The sequence below is a fragment of the Mauremys mutica genome, chromosome 6, assembly GCF_020497125.1.
Source record: "Mauremys mutica isolate MM-2020 ecotype Southern chromosome 6, ASM2049712v1, whole genome shotgun sequence".
Classification (NCBI taxonomy): domain Eukaryota; kingdom Metazoa; phylum Chordata; order Testudines; family Geoemydidae; genus Mauremys; species Mauremys mutica.
This window is the reverse complement of record NC_059077.1, coordinates 41,690,513-41,714,224: the sequence shown is the minus strand read 5'-3', so window position 1 is coordinate 41,714,224 and position 23,712 is coordinate 41,690,513. Positions and strand designations below refer to the sequence as shown.

The 23,712-nt window shown below is 44.2% G+C and overlaps 1 protein-coding gene across 1 annotated transcript in view; it reads right to left on the bottom strand.

Moving 5' to 3' along the window:
- The window catches only part of SERINC5 (serine incorporator 5), a 58,887-nt gene extending 41,847 nt beyond the window's left edge, over window positions 1–17,040 (bottom strand). The window contains exon 1 of the mRNA XM_045020161.1: window positions 16,829–17,040. Coding sequence (XP_044876096.1) covers window positions 16,829–16,855 — 27 coding nt within the window. The 5' untranslated portion in view covers window positions 16,856–17,040. The remainder of the gene's footprint in view (window positions 1–16,828) is intronic.
- Between the last annotated feature and the right edge of the window lie 6,672 nt (window positions 17,041–23,712).

Here is a 23,712-nt window from a genome sequence, read left to right as displayed (position 1 = left end):
TAAATATGACTCATTTTCTCCCCTCTAAATTATTGCTTACAATATAAAATTAAGATTAAACAGGAAGCTTGCAGCTATTCCACAGAGCAAAGGAACGTGCTGTGCTGAAGCATCTTTTCATAACTTTTTCAAAAAAACACTTAATTACTTCATTACATCAGCATTATGTAGGCGATAAGATTTGCAAAGGATGTGGTCAATGACCTGTGAATACCAAATGTCTACCAAACGTTAGCAACAACGTCCAGCATCAATTGTCCCTGGGCCTAGACAGCTAAGTTAAGAGAGAAAATAGACCGAACTCTTGTACTTAGTTTGGGGACAACTATTCTTTTGGCCAAAGAACTTTCACTTTATAAAAGATGTGTCCAGAGAATGAACTACTAACAAATGGTGCACCTAATTATTTAAGCACAAGGTGCCACAATGGCAAGTGCCTGACACATTAGGAGTTAGGTCCTATTTTATTGGTTATTGAAATTCCTGTTCTGTTATATATGCTTTGTGGAGTTTCTCTAATGGGTTACATAGATCTTACAATGATTTGTTTTAGGGGGAAATTGTGCGCATGAAGTAACTAATTTAATTGAAGGGAATATTTTGTTCATTTCTTTGTCTTAGTCTCAACTGGCTTTTTAACACTTCCCCCTTTAATATTTATAGCTGACTGTGCCGCTTAAACCAATATATTTTGTGATGGGTATAAAATTAAGGTGATTTGCAATCTATTTTAATGCATAGTTGTGGATCCACCCCTCCCGCCTCCCTGTGTATGAACTGGATGTATTTTTCTGAAGTCAGTTTTAAATGTGCAGCAAGTCACACATACAAACATGGCCTGGGTGTGCCCGTTCACCTACTACTGTGCGGCATGCCTGACAGTAATATGCATTTTCAAAACCAGCACCAGGTGACTGCCCTGCACACCGTCCTGGGACTGTGCTGTGGCAGAAGATAGCTTTCTCCTTAAGGCAGCATATACAGCGGTAGGTAGCACCATTTCAGCAATGGGTTTAACTGAAACAGGGCTGAGGATAAACTATGTTTAGCCTAATATTGTCAGAGTTATTTTTAGTAAAAGTCATGGACAGGTTGCAGGCAATAGACAAAAATTCACAGAAGCCTGTGACCGGTTTGTGATTTTTATCCTTAACTATGGTTAAACCTCATAGCAGAGGTTAGCCACAGAGCTGAACTGCTGCTGAGCATATTTTGGACTTAGTTATCACAACTGTTTAACTGTAGATGTAACTATCTGGCACAGATTCATAGAGTTGAAGGCCAAAAGAGAACCTTAGATCAGCTAGTCTGTCACAGGTCATTAAATTTCACCCAATTACCCCTGTCTGGTGCCCAATAACTTGTGTGTTTAGCTAAAGCACATCTTCCAAAAAGACAACCAGTCTTGATCTGAAAACATCAAGAGAAGGAGAAGCTACCACCACCCTTGGCAGTTTATTCCAATGGATAATCACCCTCGCTATTGAAAAAAATTGTGCCTTATTTCTAATTTGAATTTGTTGGGATTCAGCTTCCAGCCATTGGTTCTTGTTATGCCTTTCTCTGCTAAACTAAAGAGCCCTTTAATACCTTGTATTTTCTCTCCTTGAAGATACTTATACACTGTAATCAAGTCACCTCTCAATCTTTTCGATAAGCTAAACAGATTGAGCTCTTTTAAGTCTCCCTGTAAGGCATTTCCTCCAGCCCTCAAATCATCTTTTCTGCACCCTGTCGTTTTTCAACAGTCTCTTTAAAATGTTGACACCAGAACTGTACATAATATTCCAGTATCAGTCTCACCAACACTGTATACATAGATATAAAATTCCCTTACTATGCCTACTCCCGTTTACATGTCCAAAGGTCATATCAGCCTTTTTGCCACTGCATTTCACTGGAAGCTCATGTTGTATTTCTTGTCCACTGTGACGCCTAAATCCTTTTCAGAGTCACTGCTTTCCAGGATACTGTCCCTCAGTTTGTTTGTATGGCCTGCATTCCTTGATGTCTAACTCAGCATTTAGCTGTATTAAAAACAAATGTTGTTGGAATGGGCCGAGCTTACCAAGTGATCCAGATTGCTCTGCATCACTGCCTTGTCCTCAGCATTATTTACAACTCCACCAATCTTTGCGTCATCTGCAAATTTTATCACCAGTGATTTTATATTTACTTTCAGATCAGTGATGAAATGTCAAATAGCACTGGGCCTAATACTGATCCCTTATGGAACCCCATGGGAAACACCCCCATTTGAGGAGGAGCTCAGTGGTCTCCTCCCTCACCCTCTCCAGCTGATTATCTCTTAGCAGCAGCTGGCTCCAAGCAGCTCATCCCCTGCACCTCCCTCAAAACCAGTGTTTTTCAAAGTTTGGGTTGCAACCCAGTACTGGGTCACCGCATGTAGGCACTGGGTCGCCTTGCTCAGCACTCAGGGACCCTAGAGGCTCTGGTCAGCAACACCAACTGGGACCTTTAAAAGTCCTGCCAGCGGTGCTGCCCAGCTAAGGCATGCTAGTACCTACCTGTTCTGACACTGCGCTGCGCCCCGGAAGTGGCCAGCAGTGGGTCCAGCTTCTAGGCAGGGGGCCCCGCCACGAGCACCAGCCAATGGAAACGGGGGGTGGAGGGGGGCGCGGTGCCTGCGGGCAAGAGCCACGCGGAGCCGCTTGCGTGCCTCCGCCTAGGAGCCAGACCTGCCGCTGACCACTTATGGGGCGCAGCACGGTCCACGGTGCCAGGACAGGCAGGAAGCCTGCTTCTACACCCCATCTGCGTCACTGACCAGGAACCCCCAGAAGTCTGCACCCCAATCCCCTGCCCAGCCCTGAGACCCCCCCCAAACCCAGATCTGTACCCTAAACCCCTCATCCCCAGCTCCACCCCAGAGCCTGCACCCCCACCCCAGAGCCCTAACCCCCTCCTGCATCCCAACTCCCTGCCCTGAGCCCCTCCCACACCCTAAACCCCTCATCTCCAGCTCCACTGGGTTTCAGGCATCAACAATTTTCTTCAACTGGGTCCCCAGGGAAAAAAAGTTTGAAAACCACTGTTCTAAACTGTTGAGATCAAATGGGCTTCTGCAAAGAGAGGCAGCTGACTGGGAGAGGTAAGGGAACCACAGAGTATGTCTACACTGCAGTGTAAGCCCAGGGTTTGAATTCAGACTAAAGCCTAACCCCCCTTCTAGCTACACAATAATTGTGATAACCCAGAGCTTAGACTCAGGGTCCCAGGACCCCACAGGATTGAAGGGTCTGAGCCGGAATCAAGCTGGGACCTATTGCTTTAAGACACTGTCTCTACATAGAGACACAGAAGGGGTGAAGTAGTCATGAGGACAAACAGGAAATAGGAGGACCCATGAGGACATATGAGATGGCACTTTAGTAAAGGAAGATGTGCGTATTCTTCAAGTTTTAGATGATTTCTCTCTGCCTTCTATGCTCACTCTAAGGAAGTAACCAAAAAATTCACCAGAACATAAGAAGACTCTCTGATGGACCATACACCCACTAAAAGAACTGTCCCTAGCATCCTGCTGCATCCAACTCTGCAGCATCCAACTCTGCAGCAGTTCAGATTTAAGCATTTTTAGTTCCCCACTCAGAATATTGTAAAGCAAATTTCTTCACACTTGAGTCTTTAGGGATGTCAAGTCTCACTCGATCTGTAAAACAAGCTATTTGGGATGATAAAGAACTCTTCTATTTCATTAAGTTGAAAACTTTGGGATCCTTAGGCACTATACAAGATGGTCATTATCTACTTCTGTCTCAAATACAAGAGTGGGGTGAATAACTGCTAGTATTTGTGAGGAGGAATTATAGTACAAACATTTAAAAAAAAAACAGCCAACAAGTGAGGGAAAATAATTTAGTTTTTACGCTTCAAAACCATCACTCCTTTCAGTGAACGTTGTCCAATTTAACCCTAATGTTCAAAATTGGGAAATGTACAAACAGGAACAGATTACCATGCATTACATATCAGACGAGATAAGAAAAATCTAAACTCTAAATTTTTCAAAAATAATTGCCTGAACAATATATAAAGCATAGGAACAAGAAAGCAGTACAAGTAAAGTCTACATACTGATTTAACCTCACAGTTAGCTGGAACAGCTGCTTTAGTTTTGAGTAAATAGACAGTATCCGTCTCCATGAATATGTTTTGTCTTTAAAAGGAATCTTTTTTTTTTTAAAGCTAGTGTTAAAGCTTTCATACAAACTGACAAAAGCCAGGAAACCAGAAATCCAGAGTAAAAGTTAACCCTTTCTCAACTTACACTATTTATTTTCAAGTGCACTGTAAGTAATAACCCAAATCAGTGAAAGGCTTCTAATTTAGGTTATTGTCAATATAGCTGGTCAAAAAGCATTTAGCAAAAAAAGGTAGTTATTTCCATTTTTCATAAAAGAAATTCAATAATGATTTCAAAAAAAGATTTTGGAAAAAAATTCTATAAAATGTTGATTATAACAGTAAATAATGTTCTGGAAAATTGTGATATTGTCAATCATTTTCACAAAATGTTTTCATTTTAGGGAAAAACATTCGTGTTTAAACAAAAATTTAATGTGAAAAATTTTGACCAACTATTTATCAGCTTTTAGATTTATCTTGCTGCCATTTTCAGCATGTGGAACACCTCACATATTTAAACATTATTTGTGCATGTGGAATGTCTAGTTTCTGAAAGCTTCCATATACTGACAACACTGATGTTGCATCATAAAGTTAGTGGTCATACCAGACTATTGGTTCTAGGTGGCTCTCTTCAAAATAATGTATTTAGATCAAGTTTTTCAAAACAAATGGTGCTGTAAGAAATCCAATCCTTAACAATTTCTCTGATTCTTTTCCAATGCATTCTTACACTTCAGTTTAACCACCTTCAGAATTCACCTACTAGTATTTTACAGAGTAAAAAGCTTTAGTTCTGTTGGAACAATAAAATGGTAGTATGCTTGTGAATGGCAATATGCTTGTGATTCAGTAGTTTTATCTTAAACAAAGGATGCCTAAATGCAACAAAGTGTGCAAGTTTCTGCTAAAACCCTTCTATATGCAAGGATTCCTTTTCAAGTAAAAGTAGTTTTAATCTCAGCATCAAAACTGATTTACTGTGTTGCCTTGGGCAAATCATAAAGGTCATATTTTCAAAAACATGCATGAAGTGATGATCGTAAATGCTATGGCTAATTTAGAAGTGTAATTTAAGGACCCCATTTTTGAGAGTCTGTCTAAATCCTCATATCTGTTTCCCCCATCTATAAAATGAGGACAATATTTATCTACTGTACCAGGGTGTTGAAAGTATGAGTTAGCATTTGTACGATGTTCTGATGGTATTATTACATAAGCAATTATTAGCATGTCAAAATGTTAAATTCTTGTGGTGTTTGAGCCAAATGAAAATGCCATTAATTCTTCAGATATAAAATTAACATGGAAATAATTTGAGAGAGTGTGGTGGTTTTCAAATGGTTAATTACCATGTTAATCACCTGTTTCAAAGGAGTCCTGAAATTTATAAAAGATTTGCTACACATATAGTATCTCACCCAGTAAATCATAATACTTTCCCTACGCTAATACATCTTGCAGTAGTGTACCAGCATATCTCCTCCCTCCTGATGGGAGAAACTCTTCATTACTAAGACTCACCTAAGCCAGTACAAGTAAGGTTTGCATCTGCTTCCACTCCCATCAAAGGGTTTCCTTGCCTTTTAATTGTACTAGCCCTGATCTTATGCAATACTTACTCTGAAGCTGAGAGAGTGGCTGTTCCAAAATTGGAATGTCACTAAGTAGCCACTTCATAACAGGGTTGGGGAAGAAGCGTAAACAGATTAAACAATAAAGCAGTCTAAACTGCAAGACTAAAGAGCTATAGGAATGAAGAAGAATATCTTCTGACTAGCTACATATTTCTAGAAAAAGGATAATCTTGACATCTTTGTATTAAAGGGAAACCACCAACTGAAAAATATAAACATCGATTGTTTTAACTTACTATTGTTGCAAGTAGCTCTAGTCATGATAGTTGAAAGAGATTAGAGAAAAAGAAAACCTGTTTCCTTAGTTCTTTATTCTGTGTATTTAACAGCACCCCTCTGACAGATATTATAATTATATTGTAATTAATGTTGTGATTTAGTCATGGAAACTGTGATTTCAGCCAGTGCTGGCCAGGGTACCCCCGGAGCTCCCAGCTGCCGCAAGTAGCAGGGGGGACCCCCCGAGCTCCTGGCCGCCAGCGGAGGGGGACCCCGGGAGCTCCAAGCCCCCATTGGTGGTGGGGGCTCCTGGAGCTCCTAGCCTGCCCACAGCTGCCCAGGCTCCCCATTTAGTCATGGATATTTTTAATAAAAGTCTGGAACAGGTCATGGACTTCCGTTAATTTTTCATTATTGCCCGTGACCTGTCCATGACTTTTATTAGCCTGATTTATAAACCCATGCAATATCTTTGGGACCATATTATGTTGAGTTTCTGTAGCACTGTGGGCCAGGGATTGTATGCAATTCCAGATGGCAGGATTATCACAGCTCCCCCAGGGAACCAAAAAACAGTGAGGGTGATAAAGGTGAATAACTTTGATTTAAACACCTCCAGAGAGGTACCACCCCCTGGGGAAGCTTGCCTACACTGGTTCAAACTGGGCTGTCTAGAGACCTAAAGAAAGGGCTTTGGGCATAGAAAGTCAGAGTTTAAATTGACGCTGGCTTTCTTTCTGATCCAGTAAACAGACAGGACCGTCTGTTCAAGGGGGCCCAACACTTGGCAGAAGAGTTGGAAAGACTAGGCCTACTGGGGCCCCATAAGACTGATGGGTGACTCCTGGTAAACTTTTAGCACATGAATAAGAATGTTTATTGTTTTTTATATGTTCTCTGTAATGCTTTTACCTTAAGAGTATATGTCGTTGCCCAGAAGGGGCTGTGTGGTAACATGTAACTGCTGGCAATAGGGCCATAGCCCTAAGAGAAAAAGTGAAGTGCAGGTACAGGCCTTCAGGCAGACTGGCTTGCTGGGGATATTGCAGTGTAAGGCAGAGAGCTCTGGTCAGAAGAGAGAGAGATAAAGGTCCCTGCCCACAGATATCTGGAAACCTGCCTAGGCACTCCTGAAGTAGATGATGAAGGCTGGAGAGATTGGGGGTAGAGATAGAGGTGTAGTTACCCTGAAACTGTGACAAAAGGATTTTGCCATTTGCCCTGTATAACTAGTTCCATCTCTTACTAAAGACCTATACAAGGGGGGTGGGGGGGGGGGAGAAAAAGGCCACAAAAATCTGCCAGGTGAAGGAGGGGAGGTAAGCAGTGATGGAGGTGAAATGAATTTTCACTCCTTTTTAAACTAACTAGTTCAGGCTGGCAGCGTCTCCAAGTGCAGTCCAGCTGTGGAACAAGCATTTCTTATATGGAGACCATCTCCAAAGGACAAGATCTCTTAAATATTGTGGTAGCAGGGTTGCCAGCTCTGAAATGCAAAAAACCAGCCAGCGACCTGCTCCCCAGGTCCCCACCAGCCTGACCCTCTTCATCCCCCCTCTCATGCAGGCAGTAGTGCAGGTGGGGACTTGGGGGTGGTTCATGGCCTCTTTGCCTGTTACATTCCCATGAGCTTCCACACTCACCCCCCATCCCAGGAGCCCCAGCCCTTGAGTAAGCCCCCATTACCATGCCATCCCAGCAGCCCCTGCCTTCTCCACCATCTTTTCTCTCCCTGCTGGCGAGCCTCAGGTCCGTCACGCACTGTGAGTACCATGGGTTTGGCAGATTGCTGGCACCTGGGTACTGTGCCAACCACGTTCCACTTCAAGCCACGTGACTTGTGTGCATTGTAAGTGACAACGCTGCAGTTTACAGAGGGAACATTGGTGCCATGACAAAAAAGGTAAATTCCCACTGGCAACAGGCAGGCACTACAAAAACCAGCCAGACCAGTTAAAAACTGGCCAGGTAGCAGCCCTATGTAGTAAAAAGAGTTGCCAACATTCAAGGGCAAATTTGGGGAGGATCTTGTAAGACAACACAGGCAGTGCAGGAATCCTGCCTGAGCTGCAAGGTTCTCCCCTCCAGCAGCTAGAGGGGACTCTACCACTTACTCAGCAGACAACCATAGCAGCTGTACGCATTATCACAGGGCACCCCAGTGGGCTCCAAGCAGCCAGAGTTCTGGAGCAGGCTCAGCATAACCCCTTCCCTGAGACTGGCTGCAGCAGCAGCCTAATTCCCTCTGCCACCACAGTGCCAAAAGGAGGAGTTAATGGAGAAGGGCCCAGGGGAAACCTCTGCAAGCTGGATACAGGGGGCAAAGTACTGGAGCCTGCCAGACAATTGGGGCTGGAGGAAGTAGAGGGCTTGCTGGTGGAGTTGGGAAGGCAGACAATGGGGAGCCAGGGAAGCCAAAAGCGTGGGGAGAAGAGGAGATAGAGTTGGGGCCCAGAAGAACCAGGGTCTGCATTTTTGTGCACACCACATTTTGTATGTATCCAAGGTTGAATTTTCAACCTTGGCCTGTCATTCACACATTGCAAGTAGGGAGGGGGAATTGAAAAGCCAGAATACAATCTAAAAGCAAGATATATAGATTTTTAAAAAACCAGCACAAAACTTGATTTTGAGATCTGATTCATTTTAACTGAGAGTTAAAATGAACCAGAACTGAATATACTATAAATCTGATATAGTATACCATACTCCAGCAGTACTGGGTATAGTATAAATCTGATATTCCATTAAGGACAGGTCTTATTAAACTTTATCACAAGATATGATTGCTAAATGCAGAGTGGTATTGATTGAGGAAGCACCTTACATAATTTGACAGATAGACCTGTAAAGTTGGCTTCACATGATTTTAAATATCAATAATTACATAGGATCCAAATGGAAATTTTTCACAAGACATTGTATTATATTCTCACCAACTACCTAAGCACTACATAATATTGTCATCTAAAACATTTTATATTTAATTTGCATTCATTTAACACTGGAAAAACCATATCCATTTAAATCAAGATTTTCCACAAACAGCTGCTTTTCTCAAACATGAGCTCTACTTTACTCTCATGAGACAAACTACAGAAGAAAAGCCAAATGTAAACTCCTGTTTCCTGTAAAATTAAACAGATGTTTTTATATAATCAAAAGCAACCCTCTATTGTGGAGGTCTTGTATAGACTATATCCTCCATTACATTCCAGGGAGAATCTGCTAAAAAGAACTAACAAAAAAAATCTAAAAAACAAAAAAGACCATAAAAACAACACCACACCACCACACACACTTCATTCCTGTTATAAATGCATTACAAGAATGAGGATTCTAACATGTTCATTTTAAACAAGTTTTGAAATTTCCTGTTTTGGATCAGTTGTAGAGATTATATTTTGTAAACTGAAATATTTTCAGAGAGGGATTCCAGTATCCACTTGGCAAGGATACATGTCATGCAGCACAGTTAATATTAGATGTCTTATTGTTACTAATTTTGAGTCAGAGTTAGCAATACTGTAGCATGACTGTTAAAAGTTCGGCAGTGTGCCTTTCTAATGGCTAACAACAGGATTTTTGTTCTGAGAAATCAGAACACAGTTATTTAGATAGGCAACACCAAGTGGATGTTTGGCATGTCTTGGTCTTGAAACAAAGTAACATTAATTCATACACTGTCCTAGGAGAATTTGTTCCCCATTCATAAGGCCAACAAGTTACACAATAAAACTAACCACCAGTACTTTGAAATTAAACCCAGTAATTTTTCCTATGACTAGCACAAAGTCTTTGATTTGAACCACACACATCAATAAGGAATATGTCTCTCTAGCTCAAGAGGGTGGGTGTCAATATTCTAACAGAAATATAGAAAAGCAAACATAAACCAAGAAAAACAAAACAGGGAGACATGAGAAGCAAAGGTGCTTCTTAATAGAGAAGTACTGTTAGTAGATAGGCTTGTTTGTCAGCTTGAGATAGAATTTTGGGTTTAACTTTTTGATATTAGTATGAAAAATAAGAGTGTGTGTAAACAAAGGACAAAGACACTGTGCCTTGCTTCTGCCTCGCCAGATGGGTTTCTTAGCATAATGGGAAGAGATAAGGGATAGAACTAAAGTGTTACATGGTATGGTGGGAGTGGGCAGCCTTTCAGTGTAACTGGTTGCTTGACCTTAGCTTAAGAGGAGGGGCAAGGAGATTCGGGGGCGGGGAAGGCATAAAACACCCTAAAAAGCTAAAGAAAGGCCTGACCTTGGCCAGAACACAACCTCACTCCTTACCCCTCCCATGGCATACAAAAGAGGTGGAATGAAGACCCGCCCCCCCGACTCTCGACAAAATGGAACTTAACCATAAGTTGTAAGGGGTGTGACTAGGTGCATGCACTGCAGGTATATTTGGGCCTGCTAAGAAGGAGGAGGTGGGAACGGGGAACAGGGACAGAGGCAAGGCTCTGCAGCGTCAGAGCTGGGAAGGGGGTCACGGAATAAATGCTTTGCGGCATCAGAGCTGGGAACAGAACACTGGGAAACAGACTCTGCAGGTGTCTAGAGCTATGGATATGCTTGCTTTGAACTAACCCCAATAAACATTGCATTGCCTGCACTTTGGACTTCTAGTCTTCTGCTTTCTGTCTGTGGGACAAGAACCAGGTACCATGCCTTCAGCCTGAGTTCTTTATGCAGACATGCTTTCACCATGCTGAAGGCAGAGGTAGCTTATACTTTTGGGAATAAAAAGACATATTATTATGGTCAATAATAAAGGATAAAAGGCAGGGGAAAGGGGTTGGGTTTGACAGTAAAAACCAACAAAGGTAAAAAAGGAACAATAGTGACAGCCAATTAGACTAAACTAAACTAAAACTACACTAAGTTACAGTAAAGGCAAACTTCAGGAAAACCTGGAAACAGGCATGCTAAAGGCACTCTCTCAGGCTGTGTGGTAGTTGAGAAGGAACTGAGGGGAGTTCACTCACACATCTCTATATATCCTTGGTACAGGCAGGGCCCTACTACTGAAGTGGAGCACCCATAAGGACACTACTTGAAAAACTGTGTTCCCTAGAAATCAGCCAATATCAACTGGGAGATGACCCCAAAACACTCCAAGCAAACAGTCTCACCTTGTGTTCTTCAGTTGTGGAACACTTTTCTGCACTCAAGCCACGCACACATTAATATTGAACACAATCAGTCCTGTAGGATCATCACAGCAACTTTGAAATGGACTCGCACACTGCCAGTATGCTGCCTCATGATCAGCAAGGCAGGATGCATTCCAAAGAAAAGGAGACAAAAACAAATGAATACTCTGAGACACCCACTGCATGGACACTTCCACCATGTGAGAGATGGAAGTCCAGAAAGGGCTTTGCCTCTGAAAATTCCTTAACCCAAAAATACCATTATGGAAGGCTACAGAGTAACAAAATGGAAAAAAAATGCTGATGATTCTTGAGAACCTGGTTCCTTCAGAACAACTCCCCTTGGGCACTGACCTTAAACAAAAAGATTGGTGAACTCTAAGTCAAGCGAGAGCATGGGAGGCAAAAACCGGTGATAATATGACCAAGTGGAAGTTGAAGAATGTCTAGGCTTTCCACATTCGGAGTCAAACACTGCCTGATTCAGTGCTCTTTGTCAATATCTTACACTTTGAGGAACTATTCGAGATAAGTGATTACACCAGGTCTTGGTTGCAGTTTTGGAGCAACAAGCTATGATGCTGGTGGTCAATAAATCATAGAATACCAGGATTGGAAGGGACCTCAGGAGGTCATCCAGTCCAACCCCCTGCTTAAAGCAGGGCCAATCCCCAGACAGATTTTTGTCCTAGATCCCTAAATGGCCTCCTCAAGGATTGGACTCACAACCCTGGGTTTAGCAGGCCAATACTCAAACCATTGAGCTATCCCCACCCCAGAGAGAGGCTCTTTCTTTCTAATCCACATTTTCAGCTGGTTTTACAGATAGTTAAACAACTTCAGAAAGACAGTAAGGAAGCAGGCTTTTTTAATATATACATGTATATATAGAGAGCTCTACCAAATTCATATTCCATTTTAGTCAATTTCAGACATAGGATTTTAAAAATGGTAAATTTCATAACTTCAGCTATTTAAATCTGAAATTTCACAGTGTTGTAATTGTAGAGGTCCTGACTCAAAAAGGAGTTGTGGGGGTGGGGGGCAAGGTTATTGTGGGGGGTTGCGGTACTGCATCTTCAGAGATGGGCAGCAGCACAGAAGTAAGGATGGCATGGTATGGTATAGCCACCCTTACTTCTCCGCTGCTGCTGGTGGGGCGCTGTCTACAGAACTGGGTGCCCAGCCACCAGCTGCCATTCTCCAACCACCCAGCTCTGAAGGCAGTGCAGAAGTAAGGGTGGCAATACCACAAATCCTCAAAAATAATCTTGTGGATCCCCATCCCCGCAACTCCCTTTTGGGTCAGGGCCCCCAGTTGGGGAAACACTGGTCTCCCCCATGAAATCTGTATAGTATAGTTTAAAAGCACAAAAAAGACCAGATTTCACAGTGAGAGATCAGATTTCAGGGTCCGGACTCATTTTTCATGGCTGTGAATTTGCTAGGGCCCTACTAATAGGATAAATTCTCTCCATTCAAAGAAGTTACAGTGAGCAACATTGAAACAGTATTTATTTAAGTTACCATCCTACTCTAGTAAATCTAAGCAAGTTACCACTAACAATATCAATAGTGGCTTTAAGAAGACTGACATTTAGTCTTTAGAGCCAGTTAGGCACCACACGTCTTACACTATTGGTTACTCTACCACCATTAGAGCTGCAAGGGTGGACATGCTAGTACAGACAAGATGCCAGCAGGCACCCGTTTTAGCCACCATATGGTCTAGCCCTACTCTGAGCACGGTGAACTGACAGCGGATAGAATGCTGTGAGCTGGTCCACTGTGGCACTCCCACCACTAACACTGCTGAAAAGACAGTCCTCCAGGCTCATCAGCATGGTGCACTTAAAATCTTTGTTTCAAGATAGTTTAAGTTCTGTAAACTTTTATAGTATGAAGACAAGATATGTATTAAAAAGAGTCAGTGAGAACGGCAGCTTGGGGAAATCCAATTCAGTCACCACCTTTACCCTCTACACCGCTACAGGCATTCACAGCAGTTACAATAGTCGTAAACTGGAATCAGCTCACAGTCACTACACTACTGCATCAGTTTTTGTTTTTAAGACTACAGAGAGCTGAGTGGAGTCAATACAGGCCCACCCTGTAAGCACCAAAACAGGAAACTTTGCATGCTCTACAAAATGAGACACCACACTGTTTTAAAATCTTGATCCTATTATGGTGCCTCCGGCAATGGGGTGTGGGGAAGAGAGACTCAGTGCAGGTGCCTTGAGAAGATGGAAACTGTAAGGGAAAGGAGAGAAATACAAGGGACCAAGGAGTTCCGCAATGCAATAACATTCTTGCCAATCAGTATTTAAGGGACAAACATGGCTGGCCTAAAAAAATGTCCTATCTTAAATACTGTCCCATAATGAAAGGTTACTTTCAGGATTCTAGGAGCATATCTGATCCCTTCCCAACAAATCCATTGTGTTCTCATAAGACACACACTTTGCCTGTTGGAGCTTGTGCACATTACAGATTTTTGCACAGGTAGAGCTACACTGATACAAAATCCCAGAGTAAATGCACTGAACTAGTGTGATTTACTTCAGCTTCAAACTTGGTAAGGTCACAACTGGTGCAACCCCAACTTTACACTGGTCAATTCCTACCGTAGACAAGCCCTTTGACCCACAACAAACAAAGTGAGGGGGACATACCATTGCATGTCTGTTTATGTTTAGAATGCAGCATAGATTCTAGAGTTTTAAAAGGCCAATTTACACCATGTATTCCTATCTCCCTGTCAGAGCAGTATTTGCTATTTTATACTCACTACCCAGTCTACTTTTAAGTGTGCCAAGCAATCCGCTACTTCTCTTGGGAGATTACTCCACAGGCTATATAGATCTGTCAGGAAGCTTTTCCTGATGTTTAGTCCAAGTTTTCCATTTCTGAATTTACATCCCATTAATCCTAGCTACAGCTTCTTGTGTTTAAGTTATAAGCCATAACATTCCATCAATATAAAAGTTGTGCACTCAACAGATAGAGAAGGCAATGCTATTATCTCTGATTGCATTCTGCCTTCCTAAAACTCTGAGTCATTGCAACTACATTGCTGACATTTAGCCAGGGACCCCAGTCATCTGCACCCATGGAAAAAAGGCACATTTTTAATTATTAAAAATCTTGAATATGGGGACAGTTTTACACAGTACTATATAAACAGAGACACCCCTATTAAAACATACATCTATACACATTTTACAACTATGCTAATAAGGAATTTTATAACTGAACAAGATAACTTGTCAAACTTGTCCTATCAGGAGAAATGCATATCGAAGAGCAGAAATTTCAGAGAACAAATGCTGAGAATGTATGTTGATAGCTAACAAGTCATAAATGCAAGATTTTCCAACTGCACTGAAAGGAGTGAAGAAATCCAATTTAAAAATCTTAAGTTAAAAGCAAAAGCCACCATGACGGTACTATGTTTTGTATATTATTTTCTAAAAGGTCAAAGAGGTACTGAAAGTTATTTTAAAAATTATTTAACACACGACAAGACATTTCCCTTGAGAATCAGTTTGTTTCTTCATATTTTATAGCAAGTAGCTTGAACAGCAGAACCACAGCACTGCTCAGACTGAAAGCGTTGAACGCATTTCCTCGGGGATGACAGTAAATTTTACTTTTCATGGGGATTTCTCTTGATGTCTCCAGTGTGGAGGAAAATTTTCCACAGCTATCATTTCATTCTCTGAATGCGGAACTGACTGGGGAAGGGTGGAGGCTGGGAGGAAGAGAGTTTCCAAACTCCTCCCTAATAGCATAAAAGCCACAATGAGAAACTTGAAAGGCTGTCCGTTCACATGCACGTATTACATACATATTAGTATTTTGGCTTTTTAACCACTTTTTTAAAATGTGGAGTTTCTTAGCAAGCCAGATACACTGTCTGATGGTGTTTATTTGTAATTCAAGCATACTGAGTGATCAGACAACGGTGCATTCTACAGCAAATATGGCAAGACACCAACTGCAGCACCCCACACTGGATCTCTCTCAGTTGTTACTGTGCCCTGGGGTGCTGCAGCAAGCTGGCTTCCCCCAGAGCCCTGGGCTGCCCACACAGAAAAGCACTGGTCTCAGCACTCAGTCTGGGTTTAGAGAGCAGCAAATGCTTTCCAGTCTGGGTTTCAGAAACAGCTCGTTTAATCTCATTCCACTGTACTGACTGCCCAATACTCAGCAAACAGGTGCAAGTGGCTATTTTATTGCAGATTCCTCCTCTACTGCCTCTTAAAGGAGAACCCATGCGCTCCCTACTTGAGTGTCCAGCTAAAACTTCCCTCCTTGTTTTCCAAACCCTCTGTGGATTTGAGGGAGGCTTTGTTTTCACTGCTAAAAAAGGTATGGTTTTACCACTGGTTAATTAGTGCTCATTTAGTTAGCTATTGTGCTGTAAAATCCTAGTGGAGACAAGGCACCACCCGCAAAGCATAGTGCTGACCTTGCAGTAAAAAACACGGGTGCCTTTGGGCAGGTCTACACTTAAAAGGTGCAGCTGCCCACTGTAGCGCTTCACTATGTCCACTACCTATGTCCCCTTGAGTGACCACAGCATTGTCTACTTAGGGAGCTAGATCAGTATAACTACATCTCTCAGAGGTGTGGATTTTTCCCGTCTTTTGGGCTGTGAAGACATAGTTTAGCAGGTCCACTTCACTTACTTTGGGCTGTATTCTGGTTTCAGTTACTGTGGCATAATTGTAGAACTCCTCCCCCTAAATCTAGGAATTACTCCTGATTTACACATGTGTAACAGATCAGAATCTGGCCCATGCATACATCTCCCCTCTTGCTTGGTCATCTAGGCACCACTGTGCTGCAGCCTTACCACAGTTAAGGTGCAAGCGCCACTAGGGCGTGTGCACGCTAGGGAAACTTGAACCGTGTAACATCATCAACAAGGAACAACATAGTTCCTTCCCTTGAGGCCAAGCCCTGAGCCCACCACAGAGTAACACCTGTACGCCCCGTTCTGCAGCAGCGCTCCCTCGGGGGTTACCCCTGGGGATCCGCACCAACGAAACTACTCCGGTGCAAGTTTCCCTCCCCAGACCAGACCCTCAGAGCCTGCACCCAGGCTCCCAGTCGGGAGTCTCAGCTGGGCAGAGCCCCACAGCATTGCCAGGACCCTCTCAGCAGCAACCCCCACCCCATCGTAGCCTGTTGGAGGTCCTAAGGAAGACTATCCCCCCCCACACACAGAGGGTCTTATAATAAAAAGAGAATGGGGCCCCCTTGGGATAGTCGGGGCCTTAAGCAATTGCTTAGTCTGCTTATGTCAAGCCCCGGTTCTGCCCCCACCCAGCGGCCGCCCGCAAGCCCAGGTCAGCCCCGCTTGCTTGCGAGTCGCCAGCCGGGCGGGGCCGCCCCTGTTGCCCGGGGCGCTGGGGGGAGGGAGAGGGTCTGGTTTCGTTTGACGCCAGGCAGAATTCAGGGCTCTGGGCTGATCCCCTCTGACCGCGGGGTCACCTGGCCCCGATCCCCCGCACCCGGGAGCGGCGCCGAGAACGAGCGGGCGCTGCCCGCCCGACACATGCAGCCCCAAGGGGGCAGCGACCCCGAGCCGCAGCCACGCGGAGCCGCCCCCAGAGGGCTCCCCTCGCCGCCCGCCCAGGCACCCCGGGGAGCTCACCTGGCCCGCGCAGCACCGCGCCGACATCCCGGCTCCCGGGCTCGGCTCCCAGCAGCGCCCGCAGCCGCCTCACAGGGCCCTGGCGAGGCTCAGCGGGAGCGGCCAGCCCGGGAGGTAGCGCTCGGTCCCCCCGTGCCTGGGCTCGGCAGGTAGCACACAGGCGCCCCCAGCCTCGCTTCGCTCCAGGCAGGCGGGACAGGACTTCAGCCCAGCCCAGCCCCTCGGTCAGAGCTTCCGCTGTCGTCAGGGGCTGCGCGGCCTTCATTGGCTTTCCGCCGCAGGAGCGTCCCCAGCCCCCGCCTCGCCATTCCCAGGCCGGGCGCTGCCCTCCCCACGGCCAGCGCCTTTCGGGGCGCTCCGAATCCTTCCCCAGCTCGCGTCAACCCTGCTCCGCAGGCGCTGCCAGCTGGGGCTGTGGAAGCTCCCACGTCTCCCTTGGCTGAGGCGCCCCCCAGCAAGGGCTGAGGATGCGCTTGTGCAAAAGCGGGACTGTCCCGCTCAGCGCCCCCCCCCCCCAGCCCCGGGAACGAGAGAGGGGCCTCCCATCCCCATGCTGCTGTGGGGGAAACGGGGGAAGAGAAAAGAGATGGGGCTGGTCCCGGGTCATGCAGCATCGACCCCAAGAGTCCAGTGGCTCAGTGTGTGGCTAAAACAAACGATCGGGGTTCAAAATAGCTGATTCTAGTCCCTTGTCTAGGTGGGCTGCAGCGCTGTACCTAGACCGCTGGTGTAGAAGGGCGCCCCTGGGGGCCAAACCAGCAGAACACAGTTCTCACTTTAACTAGGCATTTTAGCACCTGGGGAGAGCAAGCATCTTTGTGCCCCCTAACTTTTTTTTTTGGGTCATTTTTCCACCCAGAGGTGTCATGTGCCCCCACCCACCCACAAAAATTGGTTGCACACCCCAAACCAGACAAGCTGGGTGGTCTGCTGAGGTGAGGTGGGGTGGAGGTAGTGCTCTCCCTCCATCCCCACTGCATCAGACTGGCCCTACCAAGCCCCACCATGAAGGTCTTTATGTGTTACCTCTGTTTCTGCCCCATTTTCCCACCTCTGTGGCTTTGTGCCATGGGTTGCTGCCCTGCACAGGTTAGGGCCCTGATAAAACAGCTACTTCTGTGATGCTAACCACACACACACACACTCAGTCATCCCTCACTCCTCCTGACACATGAAAGTATATTTATTTCTGGTAATATTACAGGCCATTTAAGGGAAAGAATCTGTATAGAATGTTCCTACATTGCAGTGTTTTTAGAGTCTTGGGTGTGAGTCTGTAAAACTCCACATGAAACACAGACCTGCAGAACACGTGGCCACTGGGAGGGATTTTTCTCCACAACAAATCTTCCCTAAAGGCAACTCAGCTGTTTCACCCCTGCTGCAAATAAAAAAAGAAATCCTGATTGCTTTCAGCTGCCTTCTAGGATGCTTTATTTCAACATCTTCTACTTCCTGTGTAAACAGGAGCCTTTGTTATAACAAGCAAATGGTTGATGAGCAATTAGGAATCACCACATTATTGTGTTTTTAAAATTAGCTAGTTAGTTATTTGGTGCTTTTCTACGGTGAACATCCCTGTAGGACCTGAGGCTTCACAAACATCAATTAATTTATCCTCACGTCTCTTCTGTGAATATTATCCCTAATTTTTCCATATGGGGAAACTGAGGTACAGAGCTACTGAATAGTATGACCCAGCCCCACTCGGGCACATGCTGTGTGGACTTCCTAGATTACCCACCGAAGTCAGCAAGAGCAATCAGCAGCTACATGCCTGATTTTGGCAGATGAGAAAAAAGCAGGATTTTGGCTCTATCCCCAGTGCCCCAGCCAGCAGCTCCAGAGAAGGACAGAGGGGTGTAAACTGCAACAGGTCAGGAAAGGTGGCAGAATACTTCAGAGCAAGGAAGGAATTAGGTCTCCTAAAACAAATTATTTCCCTCAGTTGCTGCTGGAGTGGTGCATCTACACCCTATCCCTTACACAGGGCTGTGCCTAAAGCAATATGTCCAAGATCATACTCAAAATCTGTGGTAGGACTCAGAATAGAATCATATCTTCTGAGTGCCAGTCTAGTGTCTGAACCTCAAAACCATCATTCCTATCAGCTGCTTATGTGTAATGATTATTCTTCAACAAAACCCATAGACTTCAGTGCACTTGTCTTGCACAGTAAATACAGTAGAGTTACACAGCAGGCCTAGATCTTGATCTCACTTAAATTAATGTATATAAGTAGTGATTCAAATCATTGGAATTACAATACTTAGATCAAATTAGTGTGAGCTCAGAACCATGTGACAGAGACTGTAATTGCAGTTAGGCCAATAAAAGCTATTACCTCACCCACCTTGTCTCTGGTTCACTAATAGGCATTTTAAAAAATCCTTATTTTTACAATTTAGGCTACAATGGATTCAATGGGAAAAGTTTATAAACATAATTTTTAAAAAGGCCACACATCTGCATGATCTCTTCTTGAAAGGCTGCAAATATAAATTTACATTGTGATGAACTGACCTCTACTGGACAAAATCTGAACAGCTCAGCTGTGTCCCATAGGTGTTATAGTGCTCACAGCTGAAGGAAAAGAACCTTTTAAAGCTCAAATGATGAAAGTCTTTGGTTCTAGAAGAGCAGGCTCTGCCCTCTAGCCTTATTGTTGCTGTTAAGTTTTCAGTGGCCAATGTGTGTAGCAAACTGAGATCTGAAGTAGTAGATAGCTGTCATGGATTTCTCACATTCCCATAAATAAAAGACATGTGAAGCATTGCTTTTCTTTGCTATTGCAAACAAAGAAGATGAAGCACAAGCTAAATGTAGATGATATTGCAGTAGTATGACAACTTTTTGAGAAGATGGCTGAATTTAATATGCCCTGCACAGCACTTTTTATAGACTTCTGTCAGGCCTTTGGATCCCACACATTTGCTCAATGCACTGAATCAATGAGGCAACTTGGCATGCATGGAAAGCTACTGTCATTGGCAGAAGAGGTCTGTAATGGAACAGTAAGCAGTACCAACCAATGGCAGATAAAGCATGGCTTCCTTTTTCCCCAGGAGTCCAGCAAGACTGCGTGTACCCTCAGGGTTATCCGGTTATCTCGCCCAGTGCCTTCTTCGGCCAAACAGTCCGAGGTATCCTAAGGCTGGGGCCTCAACCTTTTATTACCCTTTCAATCACACAAGTGAAATAGAGTGTGACTGCAGTTAACATATATTCCATCACCTCTACATTTTATTACCTAGTCATTCTTTAACATAACCATTCTAAAATCATTAGGGCATGACAGACTTCAATAGACCTATTCATACCACTTGTTACTCATGAACAGAAGCATGATAAGAGTGCAAGGATGGAGGGGTTAACAAATCTTGTTCCTGAGTTCAGGAAAACAGCTGTAACCATATCACTTTAGAACAGACTTTGTGTCTGGGGATGTGCTTCTACAGTTAACACAAACCTTGTAAACCGACAGACATATTTCAACTATCACAGACTCAGCTTGCTTGAGAGACATATTTCTTTCTAATGGTCAGGCCAAATCCGGGGTCTGTTCTGAGCCATCCTTTCTTACATTTTCCCATAACAGAAATGTATTTATTACTTTAATCCAACAAGTTCAGTAATAGGAATGTTAAATAAGATTGGTACTAAAACTGATCCCTGAGGAACTCCACTAGTAATCTGCCTTCAGCCTGACAATTCACCTTTCAGTATGACCCATTGTAGTCTCCCCTTTAACCAGTTCCTTATCCACCTTTCAATTCTTATATTAATCCCCATCTTCTGCAATTTAACTAATAATTTCCCATGTGGAACTGTATCAAATGCCTTACTGAAATCCAGGCAGATTTGATCTGCATTTCCTTTGTCTAAAAAAATCAGTTATCTTCTCAAAGAAGGAGGTCAGATTAATCTGGCATGATCTACCTTTTGTAAAACCATGTTGTATTTATCCCAATTATCATTCACCTCTGTAGCCTTAAGTACTTTCTCTTTCAAAATTTGTTCTTGCATATAATTGAGGCCAAACTAAGAGGCCTGTAGTTTCCTGGATCACGTTTTTCCCTTTCCTAAAAATAGGAACTATATTAGCAATTCTCCAGTCATGGGATACAACCCCCCGAGTCAGGGCCAGCTCCAGGCACCAGCCGACCAAACACGTGCTTGGGGCGGCACCTTGGGGTGGGGCGGCGCTCAGGGTTTGTTTGGTTTTTTTGGTTCGGCCGGGCGGCACTGGAGAGTTTTTTTTGTTTGTTTTTGTTTCAGCTGGGCGGTGCTTGGGGGGGGGGGAGTTTCGGTGGCGCGGCGCTTGGGGGGGGCGGGGGCTCTGGGCGGCACGGCGCTCGCTGGGGGGGCAAGAAATGCTGCTATATGGTCGGTGATCACATGGGCATCAAAAGCTTTAGTAGTGCAATAACATTGCCAGTGATGGACATATGCTGGATATCCAGCATAAGGACCTAGCCAGAGATTAATCCGAGTGATGTTTAATCTGCAAGGAGGCCCTGTCCCTGTGGGATTTGCCATGATGATGGCGACAGTAGCATGACAACAAAGGCAAGGAAATTTTAACTTAGCTCCCCAGCTGGTGTAAATTGTCATTGTTCCATTGAAGTCAATGGAGCTGTGACAAATTTGTAGTAGCTGAGGATCTGCCCCCAAATGGCTGCTTCCTTGCTTTTGTAGATTTATGCCAGAATCCTAAATTGAAAATTCTTTGCATTGATATGTGACCAAAAGCTCTGTCATAGGCTCTGTGCAAACACCAATTAATAATAATTCCTTTGAAAGCCTAGTGAAGTGGTGTAGATTGTGGGAATATGGCCCATAGCCTTTACAAAATACTCAGGAAAATGTCGATGCAAGTCTCTAGGAAACCTGCCAAATCCTGCAATCATCCCTACCCTGCCAAGCACACAATATTCCGGAGGGGTTTGAAAACATCTCCTAACTACATCATAGGGATCAGACACATTATAGTGGAAAGGCTTGTGTAATACAAACATTTGCAAAATGACACTTTCCAGAAAGTAAAATATTTACGTCAATGCAGAGACTTCCCTTTGAGATCTGAAAATTTACAGATAAAATACTCTTACCAAAAACTTTGCAACTTTTGCTTTTGGAACTGTAGTTTTTCTGTCCATTGTAAAGTAAGGGTCTTTGAATGCACTACTTGGAATGGAACTCAGAGAGGATAATTGGTTGAGGCACTACTCTGGGTAAAAATTGATCTAGAAGAGTTAATAACACACAATCTTAGCCAAAAGCATTTAGTGCACAAAACTCTTTCCTGTAAGTTGTCTATGCAAACAAAAGTACTAACTTGGCATTGTGCTCGCAGAAGATACGATGTGATGTAGCAGTCCTAGGTGCAATACAAGTTGGTAGTCTGTCAACTATGAAGCCCAAATGCACTGGGATGGTGCAGTTTTAATAAACGTATCCAGACTTGAATTCTATTTTGTGGTTTTCTTAAATATATTCATTATTTATGGACATTTCTAGGGCACTTACCATTGGGCCAGATGAGTGATCCTCTCCCGATGCTTCTGTCAGACAGATATCGTCATCTCCATTTTACCAAAAGAGAAACAAAGCCAATAGTGATTGTACAGCAACGGACAAGGAGACTAAATAGTCTGGGGCAGAAATGGGAAGCATCTAAGATCTGCTGATTTCCTGTGATGCTTGTGCTTTAGCCACAAGGCCACCCTTCAAAAACCCAATGCAATTGCAAAGTTAAACATTGGGTGGTGGTTGATCCCCTTGCTATTGCCCAGGCTGGCTTTCCTCAGGTCATTTCATTCTCCCACTACTCACGTTGTCCTCAGGCAGCTTCCTCACAGCACTTTTCCGGGAGGGTAATTGCAAGCTCTTTATTCAGTTGTTACCTCTGCTCCTGATTCACCCAGGGCTTGTCTTCACTACTAAAAATGGCACTTTTTCTTTTTTAACCTCAGTCTACCAACAGGCATGAGTTACCCCAAGGTCAAAACACACTGAAGATAAAGCACATTAGTTTTGCTAAGGTCAGTCTGTGGAGCGGCATGGGGCTGTTTAACTCAGCTTTAGCTCATTTTCTTGCAGAGAGAGAGCCTTGAAAGTGGAAGCAGACTGGTACAGTTGAAAGGCACAAGCAACTGGGCTCCATTTCTGCAGCAGGAGGTGGGGAGTGGGGAAAGAACCTGACAAACTCTCCTCACCCCACACAGTGCATTCATTGTATTTCACCAGCATCCAGAGTCCCCAGCTGAGCCAGTGGTGTAGTGATTAAAAAAAGGAGTAAACTAAAACTCATATTCCCCTAATTTACCCTCCTGAGCTGCCCTGCTGTTCAAACATAGTAAGGGACAGTCCCTGCCCAGAAAGCAACACAGAGAACATCTGGGAGGGAGAGCAGAGGCACAGAGACTTGCTCAGCAGATCAGTGGCAGAACCCAAGTCTCTCGAGTCCCAGGCCTGTGCCCTACCCAGTGGAGCACACTACCTCTCACAGAAACTGAGCAGTTTACATTTGGCGTGTAGCCCGAAGAATTGGTTCACTCCTCTCCCGCAGAATCCTCAGACCAGCCCAGTGCATAGTGATGGGGTGGTAGTGAGCAACCATGAGTTATTGGGGGGGGGAGCGCAAGAATTGTTTCGTAAGTACATGCAAAAGTGCAAGCACCAGCTCTGGAATCAAAAATGTAAATGAATTAGTTTTGTATGTTAGCTCTCCAATCCCTTCCCATAAGCTCCCCAGGCACCCATTCCTGTGCACTGTCTTGCTATCTACCTATGCTCTGACCCCTGCCTGGAAGTGGCCTACCTTCATATTCCCTCTGCTCAGTGTCCTCAGGCCCAAAATGATTGCCTGCTTGCAAGCAATT